Here is a 22,646-nt window from a genome sequence, read left to right on the forward strand (position 1 = left end):
AGGTGCAGTGAATAAGGATTGAGGACTTCAAAGTACTCTCACTCCATATAGTTATGCCACTGCTTTAAATTGCTGTCCTGCAAGGATGATACATTTTACTAAACATGCCGTTACTTGAGGATTTTGACCCTGCAAACAGAATAGCAGGGCTTGGCGGCATGTTCTGACTCCATTTGCATTGAACAACTTGCATAGGAGCTTCCCACCTGCTGTGGCCCTTGACATAACCCACACAGAGGCTGGTACTAGGGCCCACAGTGGTGTAACATCCTTTGTTGGGAACAGGCAGAATCGTAATGCCAAGAATTAGGTCTTATAAAAGCCATTCATACATTCGAGAAAATAACTCTGTCGCGTTAAGGCTTTATAGGTATTAATCCATAACCATGAGTGTCTGCGTTTGGGAAACCGTTCTTTGCATCCGAGAGATGAGCCTTGCTTGTTTATTCATTGCCAGTTTAAAAGTGTAGTGTGACGGGCGGATCCCACTGGTGTTGTGATGGCAGTGCTTTCAAAGCTTCGCTGTTCGTCATGGCCCAGAAATGTGACTGGCTGTACTCCTGGGTCTGCTTCCAGATAAATGATTTCAGAGTATTTGGCAGCCCCCTCCAGCAGATGACATATGTTTTAGGAGTGCACATCGTTGAGCTGCACCTTGGTTGAAATGTATTACACACACAAGTAGATAAGCTGAGGACAATATAAGAGAGACTGCTGCAAAATGTCCAAAAAGGTTGTGTTTAATTGACTGCAGTGCTTTCCAAAGTAATAGGCAATCAGGTTGTAGCTAGTGCAGCTTGCCATTCCAGAATTGGTAACAGAGTAACTCTTTCATCTTGAAGCTTCAAATGGCTATCAGGTAAGCCTATACTGTATCCTAAGACGCCTCTACATATACTCATTAACCAATTGTATACATTTACTCTTCTTCGGACATCAGGCACCGTGGAGTGAAGGCTAATTTCGTATTTAGTCTGTCCTTTCTCTTGGGACGCAGTATAGGAGACCCTTTGTAGTAGGTGAAATACAAAATAAGCAGGAAACACTGTTTTTCTTTGGATTTGAATTTTAATGATGAAAACGTCACAACAAGCCCACAGCCAGAAAAACAGGTCGATCCTCGAATCTCCAAGTAACTGCTTAATGCAGAATACTTGACTCATTGTAGAACAGTGCCCAACATTCCAGGTCAGGACCATTACAGAAAATTAGTATATAAGGAAATAACGTAAGGTAAACCTAAACACACCAAAAAGTAGAATACAACAGACATCCCTTTACATACAAATAACAAAAAATTAGGAGAAGACATTTATGGCACTGAAAGAACTAAACCGCAGATATAAATAAAACAGGCATAGATTTATGAGTTCATATAAGCAGCAAATTTGAAGGTACAAACATTTTCTAACACCTTCTATCTTTCTTTTTCCTGCACTTTAAATATCCTCATCCGAATTGAAAACGGAACAAGATTTTCTTGAAGCAACCGATGTTTCATAATTAATTTAAGGCCAATTATCCTGTGCATCTGATCGGGTAGTGGATAAACCATCTGCTTTAGAGATATCCTGACAGGCCTAATCACCAGTAGTTTTCTTAGCAGAAAAACTGAACACAAACCCTGGTATCTGTGGATAACATGGAATCGTCACTGGAGAAACATCCTGGATCAAAATTAAGTTTGTGATCATGTATGACCTTGCATGGTCAACAGAGATGGGAATAAGGCTATTTTTTATTCCACCATCACTTTCCTTCCAATAATATAGAAACCTTTGTGACCTTCAATATCTTTGAAGGTCCTGTGTACCGAGAGTTCCCCTCAAGTTATTTAAAAGGTCTCCTAATCAGAATTCAATCTCAAACACCAAAATCAACAATATTTATTCCTCTCCTCCAATCAGTTTACAATTTACTTTTCCCCTGTTTGAAGATGCATGTCTCTTTCAGGGTTCTCCTGACAGGAAACATTGCCTCTCCTTTGCAAGTTTTTTAACCATTCAGGTAATAACTTACTCTTAGGTTCCCTTCCCCTTAACTTAAAAGAATATGGCTTAGTTACAGAATCTGGAGATTTAAGGTACCGCTAAAACTTTTCCCTCAAAAATCTCTCCACATCCAAGCCAGAAGACAAAGCTGTTTGTATGTGCTCCTAAAACCGTTTTAGCGATCTAATATACCATTTGAAGCTGGACTGTACAAAGCTACTTGAAGGTTATTAATATAATGTTGCCACAAAATTTGCCCATATTGAGAAATGAAATGCATACCATTATCTGTCACTATACACTTTGGAGACCTCTGAATAAAGAATATGCTTTCCAAAAAAGTTGTAGGTAGATGAATAAAGCGAAAGTACACCCATTTTGATAAATAATCAACAAGTACAATTAAATACTTCATGTTACTCAGATAGTAGTTTAAAGGGCAAAAAAAAAAAAAAAAAAAACGGTTTTTCACAAGGACCATCAGGAAGAGGTAGCGAAATGATAGGTTTTTCTGAAGCCATCTATTGTTTATCAGGACCAGGAAAGTCATTTAAGTCATTGAGTCTTGAATGTTTGGTCTGATGATGGGCAAACTTAGGATCTGTAATAAGGCTTACACGTGCCCCAGCGCATAAGTAGGACGTACACTGAGATTTTAGTTCCTTAACATTCATGGTCCTGAGCAGGCGTGGACTTTCTATAGGCCTAAATGCGTCAAGATTGTTTCTTGAAGAGTCCAACAACATTTCTAAGAGGTAGACTAGGGCTAAGGTAGGAGAATTGGCAAGCTTCGCCACCCCGTTGGACAAGGATTACCTACTGGTGGATTGCATATCGGAAGTTCTGGGACAACTACCTTACCTTTACGGAAAAATACAATCACAAGGAAATCAATGTATCATGATTTGTTTGTTTTGTATAATTGTTTTCTGTAATTTTATGGAATTAAGTATAACATTACAGGCTCCATATGTCATAATTGTGCCAATAATTAATGTGATTAAAAAACAAACTGATACCAGTGGCAGTTTATGGTGTCATTGTTGATAAGGAAATTGAAAGGATCACCTCCATTTCCTTTGTATTTCCTTTGAGTATTTAAGCCCAGGAACCGAGGGGTTGTGTAGGCAAACCCTCCATGATCGACAGTCACTAATAATACCAGCACACTTTTTCAGACAATTAATAGGTGCCACCACATGTTCAACAACATCACTGTACTTGTATTCCAAAATGAATCCATTAAAGGCAGGCAGTCCTGATGTTCTTCCCACCTTGCATGTACTTTACGGACATATCTTATTCTTGCAATTTGCAAAATAAGTTGTGCAAACAGTTTACACTAACCATTACCAGCTAATAAAGAGACTAATGGTTAATGGTCAAAGTAAACATCAAAACTTCACCTCCAAAAATGTGCGTTAAATGTTTGAACAGCCCATACACAGGCCTACACCTCCCTCTCAATGGCACTGTAGTTGAACTCAGAACTTCTCTTTCAAGAGAGAAGAGCTACTGTTCATTCCACACCATGAATCCACTGACTAAAAACAGCACCTAAACCTCAGACTGGCAAATACAGTAATCACACATTTCACACCATTCACATAGGGTTTATGATTATATTCTTTCAAAAGCATTTTCTTTTACTTCGTGAAAAATGTGCTCAACCTGTGTTCTCTAAACACATTTTGCTTCTATTTTAATATATCTCTGAGTGGTTGAACTAACAAAGCATATCCCAAAAGAAACAGAGTATAATTCTCTGTACATCCTAAAAATGAATGAACAGCATCGTCTTCAATAGGAGAAGGCCTTTTGAGAGTATTAGCCTCCAGATAGTCAGATTTTGGCATAATACCTTTAGGTGAAATGGAATGCCGAAGATAATCCATTTGATCAACAAAGAGTTTGCACTTTTCAGGTCTCACCATCATACCATTGTTCCCAAGAATGTGTAACACTTGCTGAAGCACCAGAAAATGCTCCTGTGTTTTTTTTCTTCATAAAAAATCTAAATATCGTCATGGGGTGCTTGAACATTTTCTAAACCAGAGACTAAATAGTCCATCAACTTTTGGAAAACACTAGTGACAGAAGCCAGCCCAAAAGGCATTTGCAAATATTTGTACATCCCAAATGGAGTCACAAACTTAGTTAACACCTGAGAATTACCACTCAAAGATGGTAAGCAGAGTGTAAAACAGCAATAGAATCATAATTAGCCTGGCCCAAGTTTGCTAACATTTCCTGGATCTTGGACAAATTATAGCAATCTACTAATATGTTTTGAGGGTGCCGGTTCGGTGCTGATGACTTCGCCTCAAAGGCCTACAGCGCCGATGACATCGCCTTTATAGACCTGCGGTGCAGATGACTGAGCCTCAGGTGTCCACAGTGCCGATGGGATCAGCTCCGGCACCGGATGGATCCGGATTGGACCGTAGTGTGTCTTCTTCTTCTCCTGGTCCGTGTCTTTCAGTCTTGAAGCTGGTGTCATCAACGTCAGCTAACTCTACGTCGACGCCAAGGTTGGAGGCCAGGCTGAGGTCATGCAGAAAAGCACCAAGGCCTTTAGAGGAGCAGGAGTACCAAAGACAGCTACTGGAAGGAGAGATTGCGGAGCCCCTGTGGGAATACCAAGGCCTAGACTCAGCCAGTGGGCTAGACACTTCCCCGGAGTGGGACCTTTCTTCTCCAGGGTAGTTTACAGAGGAAGCGGCCTTTTTCCATTCTGTGGTCAGGAAGGCGGCACATTTTTTCATCTTTATATGCCTGCTGCTGAGGTGAAAACAAATATGTTAACCGAGGTCCTGCATCCTTCTTCGGCTTCAGCAGAACCATTGCTCCCATTTAATGATGCTCTTACTGAGCCTATTTTAGAGGTATTGAGGAAGCCTGTGTCGTCTCCAGCTGTGAACAGATCTGTGGCAAGACAGTATAGGGTGGCTCCTGGAGATCCGGGATTTTTGTCAAAGTATCCCACCCCAGAGAGTCTGGTAGTTCAGGCCTCATGTTCCACACGTCCTGCACCAGGCTCCTTCCCTGTGATTCCTCCGGACAGGGAGTCCAAGAGAATGGAGCAGTCGGCGAAGAAGACCTTTTCTTCTTGTAGTATGGCCATGAAATCAGCAAACGCTACCCGTGTGTTAGGTAGATATGTGCACGCCCTGATGGACACGGCTAAAGCTATGGTTCCAGACTTGCCGCAGGAGATGCAAGGACAATTCAGTGAACTCCTGTCAGACGCTCAGGCTGCGGTTAAGCAGATTATCTAGTCTGGATTCTACAGACTCAGTGGCCAGGGCAATGGGTACCTCTATCGCTACCAGGAGGCATGCTTGGTTGAGGCCCTCTGGCTTTTCTTTGGATGTACAGACCACTCTATTAGACCTGCCTTTTAATGAAGAGAAGCTGTTCAGAGCTAAAGCTGACTCTGCCTTAAAGCACTTTAAGGACAGTAGGGCCACAGTGAAGTCTTTGGGTCTGCATGCTTCCACTACTACCCCTTTCAGGCTCTTTCAGAGCTTCATGGGGTTTGGGCGTGGAGCCGTTTACCATGGGAGTCCACAGTCCAACAGCCTGCCAGCCTCCCATATAGATCCTTTAGAGGGCGGGAGAGGGTTAGGACAAGAGGGGCCACCCAGCAGCACCCTGCATCATCCTCTTCCTCTGGGGGACAACAACAAGGGAAGTAGCCCTAGTTTTCTGCCCATTTTGAGCCATACTTCTCCTGTAGGGCGAAGGTTACGTCTTTTTCTCCGCGAGTGGGAGTTAACCACATCAGTCTCCTGGGTTCTAAATATTGCGAGGAAAGGATATGCTCTTCCTTTTCAGGAGTTCCCCACTCCCATCCCTCTCCATCCGTAGTTTTGTTCAGAAGACCATTTCCTGTTGTTGCAGCAGGCGGTTCAAATCCTGTTATCAAAAGGTGCAATGGAGTTGGTTCCAGAGCAGGAAAGAGGTCAGGGTTGTTATTCACAATATTTCCTGATTCCCAAGAAGGATTGTCGATTGAGACCAATCCTTAATCTGAGGATTTTAAATTGGTTCCTCAAACAGGAGAAATTCAAGATGCTGACTCTAGCACAGGTACTTCTGGCGTTGAACAAAGAGGATTGGATGGTGTATGTCGATTTGCAGGATGCTTACTTTCATATCCCTATTCTGAAGTCGCATAGGAAGTATCTCCGGTTTGTAGGGGGGTCGCAACACTACCAGTTTGCGGTCCTTCCCTTTGGTCTTACTTCAGCACCTCAAGTCTTCATGAAGGGGATGGCGGTGGTTGCAGCAAGTCTCAGAAGGAAGGGAATATCGGTATTCCCTTACCTGGACGATTGGCTGATCAAACCCAAGTCTCCAGAGCTCGTGCTGCATCACTTGCAGATGACTATGCCGTTGCAGTTCAGTCTGGGCTTTTCGATAAACTTGCCCAAGTCTCACCTGGAGCCCTCTCAGCGCCTCCTGTTCATAGGGGCAGTACTGGATACAACATTGAATCGGGCCTATCCTCGGCCTCAGCAGATTCAGGACATTCAGGCGTTGATTCCAAGCTCTCAAAATAGAGCGGTTGTTCCAGTCCTCAAGGTCCTGCGCCTGCTCGGTTCTTGCATTCTGTTGGTAACTCATGCACGTTGGCACATGAGGGCTCTCTAATTGTGCCTCCGCAAGCAGTGGTTTCAACACTAAGGGGATCACGAGGAGTCGATATCGATCTCCAGAGACGCTGCAGCGGATCTACGATGGTGGCCTGCGGACGGAACCTCTCCCAAGGAAGGTTATTTTCACTGCCTCCTCCGGTGGCCACAGGCATAACGGATGCTTCCACTCTAGGGTGGGGAGCTCATCTGGGGGACCTGGAGATCAAAGGTCTTTGGTCTCCAGTGGAACAGACTTTTCATATCAGTCTATTAGAATTGCGGGTGATGTCTGGCTCTCAAGGCCTTCCTCCCTTCCCTTTGCGGTCAGTCAGTTCAAGTCATGACGGACAACACTACCGCGATGTGGCATATAAACAAGCAGGGAGGAGCGGGGTCGTACCTTCTCTGCAGAGAGGCTCTGCGGCTCTGGTCCTGGGTTCAGGACCATCAGGTTTGCTTGGAAGCGAATCATCTGGCCTGAGTGCTCAACGTACGTGGGGACAGCCTCAGTTGGCATTTCTCAGTCGATCACAAGTGGCGTCTCCGTCCGGATCTGGTCCGTCACATCTTTCGGATGTGGGGTTCTCCAAGGATAGATCTGTTTGCCACTTGGGAGAACGCGCACTGCCCATCGTTCTGCAGCCTCCAGTATCTGGTGCAAGGAGCTTTGGGGGACGCGTTTCAGATGTCTTGGTGCGACCAGTTGCTTTACGCGTTTCCCCCCATTCCCTTGATTCCTCAGGTTCCGAGGAAGATTCGCCAAGATCAGGCTCAAGTCATTTTAATAGCTCCGGATTGGCCGAGAAGGGTGTGGTACACAGACCTTCTCCAACTATCCCTGTGCCCTCCGCTCCGTCTCCCTGGCAGGGCAGATCTCCTCTCGCAGTCGCAGGGTCAGGTTCTACACCCCCTCCTCCAGTGCCTGCACCTTCATGCCTGGAAATTGAACGGGCAATCTGAGTTCTTTCTCTCTCCCCCCAGAGGTAGTGGATATTATTTTATCGGCCAGGCGACACTCCACTAAGACTGTTTATGCCGCCAGGTGGGCAAAATTCGTGGCTTGGTGTGGAGAGAAACAAATTGCTCCCTTGAGAGCCCATTTTTCTGATGTTCTGTTGTTTACTTTAATTTTAGCACAGAAGGGTTGTGCAGTTGCGACTGTGAAAGGCTATTTGTCGGTACTGTCAGCCTTTCTTTGCCTTCCGGATCAACCCTCCTTGTTTAAATTGCCTATTGTTATAAGGTTGACAAATAAATTTCCTCCCACTCCGTTTTTTATGCCTCAGTGGGATTTAAATCTGGTATTGACTTTTTTAATGGTTTCGCCGTTTGAACCCATGCATTCTTGTCTGTTAAGATTTTTAGTTCTTAAGACAGTTTTCCTGATAGCTATTGCGTCTGCTAGGCGTGTGGGGGAGCTACAGGCCCTTAGTGTTAAACCTCCTTTTACTTCATTCTTTGCTGACAAAGTGGTGCTGAAAACCAGGGTGGCTTTTCTCCCTGAAGTTATCACTCCTTTCCATATGGGGCAGTCCATTACCCTTCCATCTTTCTACCCTCCTCCTCTTCCTTCAAAGGAGGAATAGAGACTCCATCGTTTGGACCCCAGAAGGGCTCTCAGTTTTTATACTGAGAGAACAAAGGACTTTCGGTTGGAGGATCAGCTCTTCGTTGGGTATGTAGGAAAGAGGAAGGGCAGAGCGGTCCATAAAAGAACTATATCTAGGTGGGTCATTCTTTGCATTAAGATCTGTTACTCGTTGGCAAAGAAGGTTCCTCCTGAGGGTATTAGAGCCCATTTGACCAGGGCTAAGTCTGCCACTTCGGCCCTGGCTAGAGGGGTTCCGGTGGTGGATATTTGCAAGGCAGCAACTTGGGCGTCCCTCCACACTTTCGCGAAGCATTATTGCTTGGACTCAGAAGTTAGGAGGGATGGCCATTTTGCACGTTCTATGTTGCATGATTTCTTGGTTTAACCGGTCAGGCACCCACCTCCGATAGCCGTACTGCTTTGGGACTCTATTCATAAGGTGAGGAATCCACAGGTAGTTGTGTCCATCAGAAGAACAAGTTACTTACCTTTGGTAACACTTTTTCTGGCGGATACACTAGCTACCTGTGGATTCCTCACAGTACCACCGCCTCCCTGTTGCCTGTCTGGTCATACCAAGACTTCTGTGTTACAAGTGTATATATGTTTTGATAATTTTATATATAAATGATTGTTGTAATTGTGTTACATCAATATGGTTTTATGTGTGTATTCATTTGAGCTTTTTTGAGGTTGTTTTTCACTTGTTCGCCTCAAAGGCACGTAAAAAATGGGTCAAACTGACGTCAGCACACCGGCGAGAACCTCTTATTGTCACGTGATGTCAGATGGAGTCGCATGGGAGCCGTGCAATTGTGATGTCCTCGTTGACGCGGAGAGCTGGGAAGAAGATTTTCTGTTGAATGCTGGCGCACTGGGAGAATTCATAATGTGAGGAATCCACAGGTAGCTAGAGTATCCACCAGAAAATGTGTTATTGAAGGTAAGTAACTTGTTCATCTGTCCTCGAATCTCCAACCAACTGCAGAATACTTGAATCGTTCCTTTACAGTGCCTGACATTCCTGGTCAAAAACATTACAGAAAATGGGTAAGTAAGGACATAAATATAAGAAACCTTAAACACTAAAAAGTGGAATAGAACACTCTTTCAGCAACTAGAGGTCTGCACTAAAAACATAGGAACTAGATTGGTAAAATTAAAAAAGCTTGGGATTTTTACCTTATTTAGTTTACTAAATGGGCCCCACTTCATATGCCTGATGTTTGCTTTGCGATTTAGTGGCATGGCGGGCACAGCTCATGTCCCTGCCCATAGCAGTGACAGCTTCTTATAATGGGAGCTTCGCTGGCAACCTCCTTTAGGATCAGTAGTTGCTGGACTGAGTCTGCATTTCAAGTACCGCACAGTACCACAATGTCTTTAGGAGTTAGGGCCCTCAAGGCAGTGTTCAGATGGTACCCAGGCACGTCTGTTGGGGCCTCCCTGCTGATTCCTCACCAGTAAAGTGTCTTCCGCAGTTGCGGCATTCCAGGCTGATTGAGATCCCGCTTCAGCAACAACATTGCTACTTTTTTTCTGGCATTGGGACCACCAGTTCTTGAACTTGCAACAGCTGCCAAATAACACAATGGTGCTAGTAACTATAGGTTCGATGGCATATGTTGCTGCAGATACACATGTTTGGCACAGTCCGCTGCCTGGTGTTGGGCTCGGAGTATTACAAGTTGTTTTTCTTCGAAGAAGTCTTTTTGGTCACGGGACCGAAGGACTCCTCCCTCCTCGGCTCCATTGCGCATGGGCGTCGACTCCATCTTAGATTGTTTTTTTCCGCTGTCGGGTTCGGACGTATTCCTTTTCGCTCCGTGTTTCGGTTCGGAAAGTTAGTCAGAATCTCGGAAGAAAGCGTCAGTATTGTTCCGTTCGGTATCGGGATAGTTAGGTACATCGACACCGATCATCGGAAGACTTTGGGGTAGTTTCGATCCCCCATCGGGGCCTGGTCGGCCCGACCGCGTGCGACATCGAAGCCGATGGAACGGACCCCGTTTCGTTTCTGCCCAAAATGTCACAGTAAGTATCCTTATACAGATCAGCACTTGGTCTGTAACTTGTGCTTGTCCCCCGAGCACAAGGAGGATACCTGTGAAGCCTGTCGAGCCTTCCGGTCCAGAAAAACACTCCGGGACCGAAGAGCCAGGCGTCAACAAATGGCGTCCACGTCGACAAAACAACGTTTCGACGAGGAAGAGGAAACATTCTCGGTTCCGGAATCAGAATCCGGAGACTCCGACGTCGAACAGCAACAAACTGTGAGTAAGACGTCGAAAAGTAAATCCATCGACAAACCGAAAGCCCAGGGGACGCCACTGCCAACAGGCCATGGCTCGACCCATAAAACAGGCGACCCGTCGAAGGCGCCAAAAAAGGGCACGCCCATAGCGAAGACACCCGACTCCGGTCGAGGGACCGCCATGGAGCAACCTAGGAGCCGAGAAAGCGGCTCCGAGAGACAAAAACAAGATACCGGCACCGAAAAACATCGGCACCGAGAATCCATGCCGAAAGGAACAAAAATTCTGTCGGTGCCGAAACCGAAAAAAGATTCTCTCTCGGCGCCGAAAAATACCACACCTTCATCCTACTCAGAGGAACAAGGAATAAGTGGCCAAATGCACAGATTTGGACAAGAGCTCCAAAGTGTAGAATCGGACTACACACAAAAGAGACTGTACATCCAGCACGACACAGGGAAGATATCAACCCTTCCCCCAATCATGAGGAAAAGAAGGATGGGACTTCCAAAGGATGACGCACAACCACAAGCCAAAGTGGTTAAAAAAGTCACGCCTCCGCCCTCTCCACCACAGGCATCGCCGGCACAAACACCGCCACAAATGCACTCACCAGCGCAAACTACCATAAGTCATGACGATCAGGATCAAGACGCTTGGGACCTGTATGACACCCCAGTGCCGGACAATGATCCCGAGTCATACCCCACAAAGCCGTCACCGCCAGAGGACAGTACCTCATACTCGCAACTGGTGGCTAGGGCAGCAGAATTCCACAATGTCCAACTGCATTCCGATCCTATAGAGGATGATTTTTTATTTAACACCCTCTCGGCTACACACAGCCAATATCAATGTCTCCCAATGCTACCAGGGATGTTACGGCACGCAAAACAAATTTTTGAAGAGCCCGTAAAATCAAGAGCCATCACCCCAAGGGTGGATAAGAAATACAAACCACCACCCACAGACCCAGTGTTTATTACTTCGCAGTTACCACCTGACTCCGTGGTAGTAGGGGCAGCTCGCAAGAGAGCAAATTCACATACATCTGGCGACGCCCCAGCTCCGGACAAAGAAAGCCGAAAATTTGATGCGGCAGGGAAAAGAGTAGCATCACAGGCAGCCAACCAGTGGCGCATCGCAAATTCACAAGCGCTGCTGGCCAGATATGACCACACACACTGGGACGAGATGCAACTTCTCGTAGACCATCTTCCCCAGGAATACCAAAAAAGGGCGCAGCAAATAGTGGAAGAGGGACAAACGATCTCAAACAATCAAATCCGCTCTTCACTAGACGCAGCCGATACTGCAGCAAGAACAGTCAACACTGCTGTCACCATAAGGAGACACGCTTGGCTACGCACTTCAGGCTTCAAACCTGAAATCCAGCAGGCTGTCCTTAATATGCCCTTCAACGAGAAACAACTTTTTGGCTCTGAAGTGGATACAGCCATTGAAAAACTTAAAAAGGACACAAACACGGCCAAGGCCATGGGCGCACTCTACTCCCCGCAGAGCAGAGGCTCTTTCAGAAAAACTCCATTTAGAGGGGGGTTTTGTGGCCAACCCACAGACACCACCAGCCAACAAACAAGAACCACACCATATCAGGGTTCCTTCCAAAGGGGAGGTTTCAGGGGATATCGGGGGGGTCAATTCCCAAGGAGTAGGGGAAGATTCCAGACTCCAAAAACACCTCCACCTAAACAGTGACTTTCAAGTCACGCAACCCCTTCACTCAACACCAGTGGGGGGAAGACTAAGCCAATTCTACCAATCTTGGCAACAGATTACAACAGACAATTGGGTATTAGCAATAATCCAACATGGCTATTGCATACAATTCCACAACTTCCCACCAAACATCCCCCCCAAAACACGCAAAATGTCACCACAACATTTAGAACTTTTAGGACTAGAAGTTCAAGCACTACTGCAAAAGGATGCAATAGAGTTAGTACCAGTACAACAAAAAAACACAGGAGTTTACTCCCTGTACTTTCTAATTCCAAAAAAAGACAAAACATTAAGACCAATATTAGATCTCAGGACACTAAATACCTACATCATATCGGACCATTTTCACATGGTCACACTACAAGACATCATTCCACTGCTCAAACAGCAAGATTACATGACCACATTAGACCTAAAGGATGCGTACTTTCATATACCAATACACCCTTCTCACAGAAAGTACCTACGGTTCGTATTCAAAGGAATACATTACCAATTCAAGGTGTTGCCATTCGGAATAACAACTGCTCCAAGAGTGTTCACAAAATGTCTAGCAGTAGTAGCAGCACACATCAGGAGACAACAGATACATGTGTTCCCTTACCTAGACGATTGGCTAATCAAGACCAACACAGTAAAAAAATGCGCAAACGACACCACATTTGTCATACAAACCCTTCACAAACTGGGGTTTTCCATCAACTATACAAAATCACACCTAGAACCTTGTCAAACACAACAATATCTAGGAGCAACCATCAACACATCAAAAGGAATTGCCACTCCAAGTCCACAAAGAGTGCAGGCATTCCACAAGGTAATAAGTGCTATGTTTCCAAACCAAAAGATACAAGCAAAACATGTGCTAAAACTTCTAGGCATGATGTCATCATGCATAGCCATTGTCCCAAACGCAAGACTACACATGCGACCCTTACAACAGTGTCTAGCATCACAATGGTCACAGGCACAAGGTCAACTTCAAAATCTGGTGTTGGTAGACCGCCAAACATACCTCTCGCTTCTATGGTGGAACAGCAAAAATTTAAACAAAGGGCGGACATTTCAGGACCCAGTGCCTCAATACGTTATAACAACAGATGCTTCCATGACAGGGTGGGGAGCACACCTCAATCACCACAGCATTCAAGGACAATGGGATATACACGAAACAAAATTTCATATCAATTACCTAGAACTGTTAGCAGTATTTCTAGCGTTAAAAGCCTTCCAACCCATAATAACACACAAATACATTCTTGTCAAAACAGACAACATGACAACAATGTATTATTTAAACAAACAAGGAGGAACACACTCAACACAATTGTGCCTCCTAACACAAAAAATTTGGCAGTGGGCGATTCACAACAACATTCGCCTAATAGCACAATTTATTCCAGGAATACAAAACCAACTAGCAGACAACCTTTCGCGAGACCACCAACAAGTCCACGAATGGGAAATTCACCCCCAAGTTCTGAACAAGTACTTTCAAATTTGGGGAACACCCCAGATAGATTTGTTCGCAACAAAAGAAAACTCAAAATGCCAAAACTTCGCATCCAGGTACCCACACCGCGAATCACAAGGCAATGCTCTATGGATGAGTTGGTCAGGGATATTTGCGTACGCTTTTCCCCCTCTCCCTCTCCTTCCATATCTAGTAAACAAGTTGAGTCAAAACCAACTCAAACTCATACTGATAGCACCCACATGGGCAAGACAACCTTGGTATACAACTCTACTAGACCTTTCACTAGTACCGCATGTCAAACTACCCAACAGGCCAGATCTGTTAACACAACACAAACAACAGATCAGGCATCCAAACCCAGCATCATTGAATCTGGCAATTTGGCTCCTGAAATCCTAGAATTCGGACACTTAGACCTCACACAAGAATGCATGGAGGTCATAAAACAAGCTAGAAAACCTTCCACTAGACACTGCTATGCATCTAAGTGGAAAAGATTTGTTTACTACTGCCATGCCAATCAAATACAACCATTACATGCCTCTACTAAAGACATAGTAGGATACTTACTACATTTGCAAAAAGCAAATCTCGCTTTTTCATCTATAAAAATAAACCTCGCAGCAATATCTGCTTACCTACAAACTACTCATTCATCGTCTCTATTTAGAATACCAGTTATTAAAGCATTCATGGAAGGGCTAAAAAGAATTATACCACCAAGAACACCAACAGTTCCTTCATGGAATATTAACATCGTCTTAACAAGACTCATGGGTCCACCTTTCGAACCCATGCATTCCTGTGAAATGCAATATCTAACCTGGAAGGTCGCATTTCTCATTGCAATCACATCCCTCAGAAGAGTAAGTGAAATACAGGCATTTACCATACAAGAACCATTTATTCAAATACACAACAATAAAATAGTTCTAAGAACAAATCCAAAATTTCTGCCAAAAGTAATCTCACCATTCCATTTAAATCAAACAGTAGAATTGCCAGTGTTCTTCCCACAACCAAATTCTGTGGCTGAAAGGGCACTACATACATTAGACATCAAAAGAGCACTAATGTATTACATTGACAGAACAAAGCTAATCAGGAAAACAAAACAACTGTTCATAGCTTTTCAAAAACCACACATAGGAAATCCAATCTCTAAACAAGGCATTGCTAGATGGATAGTCAGATGCATTCAAACATGCTATCTTAAAGCCAAAAGAGAATTGCCTATTACACCAAAGGCACACTCAACCAGAAAGAAAGGTGCTACAATGGCCTTTCTAGGAAACATTCCTATGAGCGAAATATGTAAGGCTGCAACCTGGTCTACGCCTCATACGTTTACTAAACACTACTGTGTAGACGTACTAAATGCACAACAAGCTACAGTGGGCCAAGCTGTACTAAGAACATTATTCCAAACTACTTCAACTCCTACAGGCTAAACCACCGCTTTTAGGGGAGGTAACTGCTTTATAGTCTATGCCAAACATGTGTATCTGCAGCAACATATGCCATCGAACTGAAAATGTCACTTACCCAGTGTACATCTGTTCGTGGCATTAGTCGCTGCAGATTCACATGTACCCTCCCACCTCCCCGGGAAGCCTGTAGCCGTTTAGAAGTAGATCATAAATCTTAAACATCTGAACATTTGTAAATAATTATTAGAAACTCTTAACGTACATACATATTCACTCCATTGCATGGGCACTATTTATACCAAACAACTCCATCCTCACCCTCTGCGGGGAAAACAATCTAAGATGGAGTCGACGCCCATGCGCAATGGAGCCGAGGAGGGAGGAGTCCTTCGGTCCCGTGACCAAAAAGACTTCTTCGAAGAAAAACAACTTGTAATACTCCGAGCCCAACACCAGGCAGCGGACTGTGCCAAACATGTGAATCTGCAGCGACTAATGCCACGAACAGATGTACACTGGGTAAGTGACATTTTCAGCTCCTCCACAGCACGTGTCGAAGCTTCACTCTCTTAAGCAGTCAGGCTTATCTGGTTGTTCCTTACCCTGACATGCTGGACTTCTCCTGGATATGCTGTCCTGCAGGGACATTTACTTTTCCCTCCCTTGGCAGGATGGCTTCTAAGCACTAGGCAGACTTTTCAGTTCCCTTGGCAGGAAGGTGTAGATCTCAGGTGATGTACCCTTACTGCTGGTGGACTGTTATGCAGACGGTCACACACAGTCCTTCAGGTACTCTGCCGAGCAATCCATTTCTTGTTCATGAAGAACATAGGTCTGGAACTAAATGTGGTGGTTTGGATCCCACTTATACACACATTTTCCTGACAGGGGAAGTTGATCCATTGTCCAAAGTTTCAGGACCAGTTTGAGGTTCTCCTTTCATGTCATAATCTGGTTGTTCCTCATTGCCTTTATGCAAGGTGATGGCTCTCACTGCAGGTAGCATTGAGGCTGGCTTCAAGCAGACGTATCCAAATGAAGAGAATGATGGAGTATGAGATTTCTGCACCTGGTTATAAGCAGCCTTCATGAAGCAATAATCAGACACTTTCAGAAGAGCAGGCCCTGCCTAGAAACTTCCTCACATACCCCAAGCAGTGCTCTGGAACGACTAATCAGCAGCCCTTTGCTAACAAGGTCCTCGATTTTTTTCTATAGGTAGCCCTATCTCCATCCTTGGTGTCTAGATCTTCACTCTCTGGCCACATAAATGCATGCACTATACTCCCACAGTCTGGGCAAGCTATGGCCATTCACCATCTTGCATCATGCTAATTCAGAGGCATCAAAATGGATCCCACTGCTCCTAATACTCAGACTCTTACAAAGCAGGGCCTCGCTGCCATGCATGTGCTACACACTCACTAGACATACTCGCACTCAGCACACATGGAACATCTGGATGATGCTGGGTTTGACTTAACAGCAGAACTTTGCATGAGAGGAGCAAGGAGGCTTGTCTCTTATGACACAAAGAAAATGGAATAGGCATTCTACTGATTCACAAAACAAGGTATGCTGCTAACACTTTGGGCACTGAAAGGTAAGTCTGGTGCCTACTGATGTCACTCTTGGTGCATCTCTCCAGATCACAGAACAGTTTCTGGGAGTAGCAGAGACGTGCCTGGGCCTGTGGGCACACTGTAGATTACTGCAATGCCAGGGCAAGCAAAAAGCCGGGATACCAGTACCACATAGAGTTGTGTACTCAGGGCAGGGATATAGGCCTATTTACCATGCAGGGGACATTCCCATCCAAACAGTTGCCAATTCTTCCCAGATCATTATGGAAGGGAATAATAGTCCCACATTTGAAGGGGACTTGGGGGATTCTAGATGCTTAGGAAATTGGAGATTAAATTCACTTAAATTTAATTGGCCAACTCAAAATTTGAGTGATAGTTAATCTGAGCTTTAAGAGCTTGGGGACTTTTTTTTTATTTAAAAATTCTTCATGCAGACTTTTTGTGTGAACAACATAGAACAATTCATATTTTTGATATACGTGCTCATATTTATATGTCACAATCCATTAGTGTGTGTGTGTGTGTATGTGTATTTATATATACATATATATATATATATATGTATATATATGTGTGTGTGTGTGTATACACACACACACACACACACACATACAAACATGTAAGTGCCATTAGCACAATATTTGTGCCAGTAATTGTGTTATGTGCTATGTAGACAACTGCTACATCTCATAACTTTCTATCTCTTGTAGTATGTTTGAAAACAGTCCACATGGTGTTAAGGGGGATATTTGGTTTGTCTAATTATGAGGGGGAAATAATCTTTCAGTACACTTACTGTAAGGTTGGGAAGGATGTGTGGTGTAGGTGTTTTCACAGTCTCCTTGGGTATGTCTATTGCCTTTCCCTTTTCAGTATGGTCCGTGCAGTTCGACTCTCTGGTTCTCATTGGGGCCTTCATCACGATTTAATCGACCACTGGTCCACTTCAGATAGTGAAAACGTTTGTCTCTTTTAACTGCTGTATTTTGTGGCCAAGGTACTTTAGTTGCAGTTTCCTCCCTTTACTGCAGTCAGTGTTTTCCCAGATTCTTACAATTTATGTACGCACTGTCTTCTGTCAGCGGAAGTGGGAATCCCGGGTATGCTTGGCATCCTTAAACCACATCGTAAGGATTTAATATAATAATAGACTTGTTGCGTGAGATTGACACGCCCAAAAGCCATAGGTAATATTTGATGCAATAAAAAAGGCACACATTTCCAGATAATCCCATTGTATGGGGTAACACAAAAAGAGGCACCGGAAACGGAAACGTTTAGCAGTTTGTCACCAAGTAAACTTTCTTTTTTTACGGCAAGACCTGTTCCAGCCCTAAAAAATTTGGGACTACCATAATTAGCTTCAGAAAAAAGTCCAAGTCTACGTTTTATACAAACTTGTGCCCCATCCTAGCGTCGACAGTCCATGACAGCTTCCTGTGGAATCAAAAAAACAAGGGCAGATAACAGGCGACTGAGCCCCATTAGCAGTAAAGGATTCATATTTAACCCAGACATTTTGAGCAATCTATCTCAAATACATTTGGATCGTCCATGCTGTCCCATCACCGAGAGAGTGATTTTTTTTAGTATGCCTCGTACAGTTAGCCCCTTGGAAAAAGATTTCTCTTCTGTGAAATAATATCAGGTTGTTTTGTCCTAATTTAGGGCGTGATTTAAGTGTTGGGTAGGGAGCAGCTGGGTTGGTTGTCTCCTGCCTTCGGCACAGTTTCCTGAAAAAGTAAAAAACGAAACACGTATCATTTAAAAACAAACTGCAATAAAGGCCAGCAAACAAAAACAGAACAGTCTTGCATAAATTGCAATTTTTGTATCCATTTCTGACCCTCGTTTGCTACTGGAAAAGAACGCTGCTGCATGAAAAGCAATAACCACATTTATTTCGAGCATGAATACTCAACCTGTGTTTTTTCTTTCCCCATTTAAGCCTCATGACTTCTCCATCTCGCTGAAAGCCCAAGGCAAGAACAAGCATTTTAAAGTTCAGATGAAGGACAGCACCTACTGCATCGGGCAGCGCAAGTTCAGCACCATGGAGGAGCTAGTGGAACATTACAAAAAAGCACCCATTTTCACAAGTGAGCAAGGCGAGAAGCTCTACCTCGTCAAGCCCCTGTCCTGATGCGCAACTGTGCCTGGAAGAAAAACCAACAGAACTTTGCCAAAACCTTGGCGGCTGTATTCAGCAGAGACTCACAGGAAACTACGTGCGCTGCCGGCCTGGCCGCCAGTGAGACACCCGTGTCCAACTATATCGACTATGACTCCACTTACAGCCGCACCTATGTTCGTTTTCTATTATGAATTTGTGTATTCTTTTTGTCCTCAGTGTATCGTAATTATTGGCCTCCTTGCCATGTTGATCTGTTTTTTTTGTTGCTGTTGCCTCTTCTGCAGCCCACCTTTCCCTTCTCTCCTACTCCTTTGCTCCAGACTCTGTGCTTAGACGTTTCTCTCCTCCAAAATCAACACAATGTAAGGAATAAAAAAAACAGAATAAAAACTAGCCATGTGTGGTCGATTGCTTTGTTATAAAGTTCAAAATATTTCTGTTCCCTTTTCTTGTGTCTCACTGTTGGAATTTACTTGACAGGCTGAAGAGGAGAGCGAAAGCAGATGCATATGGCTAACTTCAAGATTAACGTTTCCGGTTAGTGGAGCTTTGCAGATGCATACCAAATATGTATTAAAAATATGCCCTTGTCGTACCTTCTATTAACATGTGCTTAGGTTGAGCACTTACTCAAAGTCTTATGTGAGACATTCGGATGGCCTAAGAAGGCAGCAACACAAAAGTCAAAATTGAGAATGAAGAACGAAATGCCCAAATCAATTCAGTACAAATAATCACATATGTAATAATTTACATCCACAAAAATGCTTCTATGAAAATTACTAAGAGAAAATGGGTAAACAAACTGAAGGACACTAACCCCTTAAGCCATTGGGCTAATATGATACAAAAAGACTAAAAGCAACAGTAAGAGATCGTTGGAGATAAACTCTTCCCATTAACTTTCTAAGAACTTTCAGATGGTAAACATGGGGTGTGCTTTTCACCCGAAATAGCTCTTATTTATCTGTGTCCACTTAGCAATCATGAATGGCAAGTGTCGGATATAGGGTTATTCATTTAGGGGCGTGTAGCCCATACCTACATAATTAACGTAGTGTGGTTGGGCCAAAAATAGTTCTTAGAGAACTTCTGCTTATATTCTGGTAGCTGTGGCATAGGCAGTGACCAATCCCTAGAGATGTGCATGTGGAAGGTTCAAACCGTACCAACAATTTTAAGTAAAGAAAACTGCACACAAAAGCCCTGACTCATTTAGAAAAATAATGAAAAAATTAGCAGAAAGTGACAATTGTAGAAGATGAACCAGAGATAAAAATGAACGTTTAAACTCTATTGCCAAAAAGCGTCTAGAGACTTACTGGAGAAGTGCCTTTTGGTCACTCTTGCCCACTCTATGCCTCTCCAGGTAGGGCTCTTGTAGGATCCAGTCATCTTGTCAACTGGATAGTCTTGATGTAATAGACCTGCTTTATTTGTCACTGTAGTAGGGAAACAGGAGCCTAACAACTTGACATTAGCAGAGCAGTTCAGTTCTTGGGTGCCGTCACGAGTCACCGGTTCCTCTTCTTGCAGGCCCATCTTCAGCTGTAGTTTTGCCATGTCGAGGAGGTAGGGAGGCACTGGCTAGTGACTGGAGAATTTTCACCACCCAATCCTGTTTACTTTCTCATCCTCTACACACCTTCTTTTGCAGCACTTCACTTCCTCTTTTCTTTACTGTAAAAATGACCTGAAGTCCTCACTTCAAGATTGCTGAAGCCTTTTTCTCTCCGGTAGTGATCCAAGCAGGTCCCTAACCAATCTCCCATATAGATGAGCTCCACCCGCACCCCTCTGTCGTCTTCAGTACTGGGTCTCCCTCCTGCTGCAGGTTCCGCCAAAGGGAACATGGGGGTCTCTTTGGTTTTGAATGGGAGAAAATCCAGCATACCCCATTTGAAATCAACTAGTCAAACGTGGAAGTTTTAAAACTGTCTTTTGTTATGCTTTCTAATCTTTTCAGTTCGCAGATAGCTAATTCCTATTTTTTTGGCCAGTTGTTGACGACACTCCTGCCTTCCTGGGACAAGAGACCAAGAGCAAGGTTGTTAACTCCAACTAGGAATGCATATTGACCTTTGGAAATGCCATGAGTGGTAGAGCCAGACTCTCCAGGATAGGAGAGAAGGATATAGGTCGCAGCTTTCCTGGCGTGCTGAATACCTTTCACGCCAGAGCTAGCACAGTCTCTCACATAAGTCGTCATTTACTTATTCAAATTGGGTCGGATTTTAGTTATCGTAAAGGTTTACACACTACACCCTGATGGTGACTTTATGAGATCGGTACATGAGGTTACATGGTCCTGACAAAGTGCCCAGATGCAGGGACTTTACATGGCACATTTCCTGTGAACTGTACCGGATCTGTGTTTCCAACACAGCCACCCTTTGTTTTTATTTATATTGAGGTCCCATGTATTAAAACTTTCAGGGTCTTTTAGTTATTTTTATACCACACTTACACCAATCTACACACACAGCACCGCCACTCACACTTCATCATGGCATCGTTTTTTAAAAGACCTCTGGTAAAGAGCCCCTCAAGGGGCCGATTGGCATTGCAGCACCAACCCAACAGGGAGCTACCCAGTGATGAAGCTTGACACCTATCTGGGAGTGTGTGTGGTCTCTTGTTTCTGAGCAGTCACATCCCTCTGATCTGTTTGTTCAGACCCATCGTGACCTATTGCCTGTTCGGTTTCCTTTTCTGATTAGTTTAGGAACGCATACTCCACTTGTATACATTTAGAGCTGTTTGTAAGCAAACTCTGGCGCAGCAGCCCAAAGTAAAGTTTTACAAAGTAACCTTTTGTAAAAAATCAGATTTCACCTTTATATTAGATTTTTAGAAATAAGTGGAAAATAGCGTTCAATGATTTATCTAGCAGTTTTGCAAGCTAACACGTAAAACAAATATTTCAACCACAAAGAGGGTAGTTTATGAAACATGGAACTGACCCAGCACAGTGGAAACTGCCATTACCTCGTCCTCCTTTTCCCTGTTCCTCTCATTACAAAATGAGGCATTCATGTTTCATTTCATAATGATCGGAACAGGGAAGTCTGGACTCTAGAGTAATGGCATTACCGGTAAGTAATCTTTGCATTAGGCCTTAAGTCACTCTGAGTGCACCTTTTTTCAAGTATGCGGTTGCCATTTATTTTTGAATAATTGGCACCCTGCTGACTTACAAGGCACATTTTAGGGGTGACCTCAATATATAAAACAGGTTTTCCTACAGAACAAAGGTATTTTTGTGCCATGGATTACTGCAGTGCCTAGAAATAGCACAGTGGTTTTAGCAGCCATATATTTTGTCTTACACAGAGGTGGTGTAAATACATACTGTAGCCCACTTATGATATTTAACTTCCATGCCACTAGTGTAATGTCAGTGCTACCCATCATGGCCTTACTGGAAAGGTAAATAGACCAATTGGGTGAAACAAGTTTTATCAATACCATTTTACACTTCATGTTACTGAACAGCAATGTCACAGGGCACATAGTTGTTAGACTTGTAACAATTAATAAATAAATAAGGTCTGCAAAATGGTGAAAAGTCAAGGGCGACCTTGCAGAAAAGGTGTTTACTCCCATCTAACTACTGAAGTACGGGAATATTTGGTGCCAGAAATGTTAGTTTATTATGTATTCACTAAAAATCGATAGCACCAGCATTATTTGCTCGGGTAGCCCAGAACGTTCACTGGGGCCAGTGCAGATTGGGCAAACCCATTTATGTTGGTAGATTCATGATTATCTCTGAGGTAGAACTGCATGCTTTCATATA

At 43.9% G+C, this 22,646-nt stretch overlaps 1 protein-coding gene across 6 annotated transcripts in view; it reads left to right on the plus strand.

The window, feature by feature from the left end:
• NCK1 (NCK adaptor protein 1) overlaps window positions 1–19,240 on the plus strand; it is a 590,854-nt gene extending 571,614 nt beyond the window's left edge. For all 6 annotated transcript variants that reach the window (XM_069213550.1, XM_069213548.1, XM_069213549.1 and 3 more), the window contains one exon: window positions 18,662–19,240. In XM_069213550.1, coding sequence (XP_069069651.1) covers window positions 18,662–18,856 — 195 coding nt within the window. In that variant the 3' untranslated portion in view covers window positions 18,857–19,240. The remainder of the gene's footprint in view (window positions 1–18,661) is intronic.
• The last annotated feature ends 3,406 nt before the right edge of the window (window positions 19,241–22,646 follow it).

The sequence above is a fragment of the Pleurodeles waltl genome, chromosome 11, assembly GCF_031143425.1.
Source record: "Pleurodeles waltl isolate 20211129_DDA chromosome 11, aPleWal1.hap1.20221129, whole genome shotgun sequence".
Taxonomy (NCBI): domain Eukaryota; kingdom Metazoa; phylum Chordata; class Amphibia; order Caudata; family Salamandridae; genus Pleurodeles; species Pleurodeles waltl.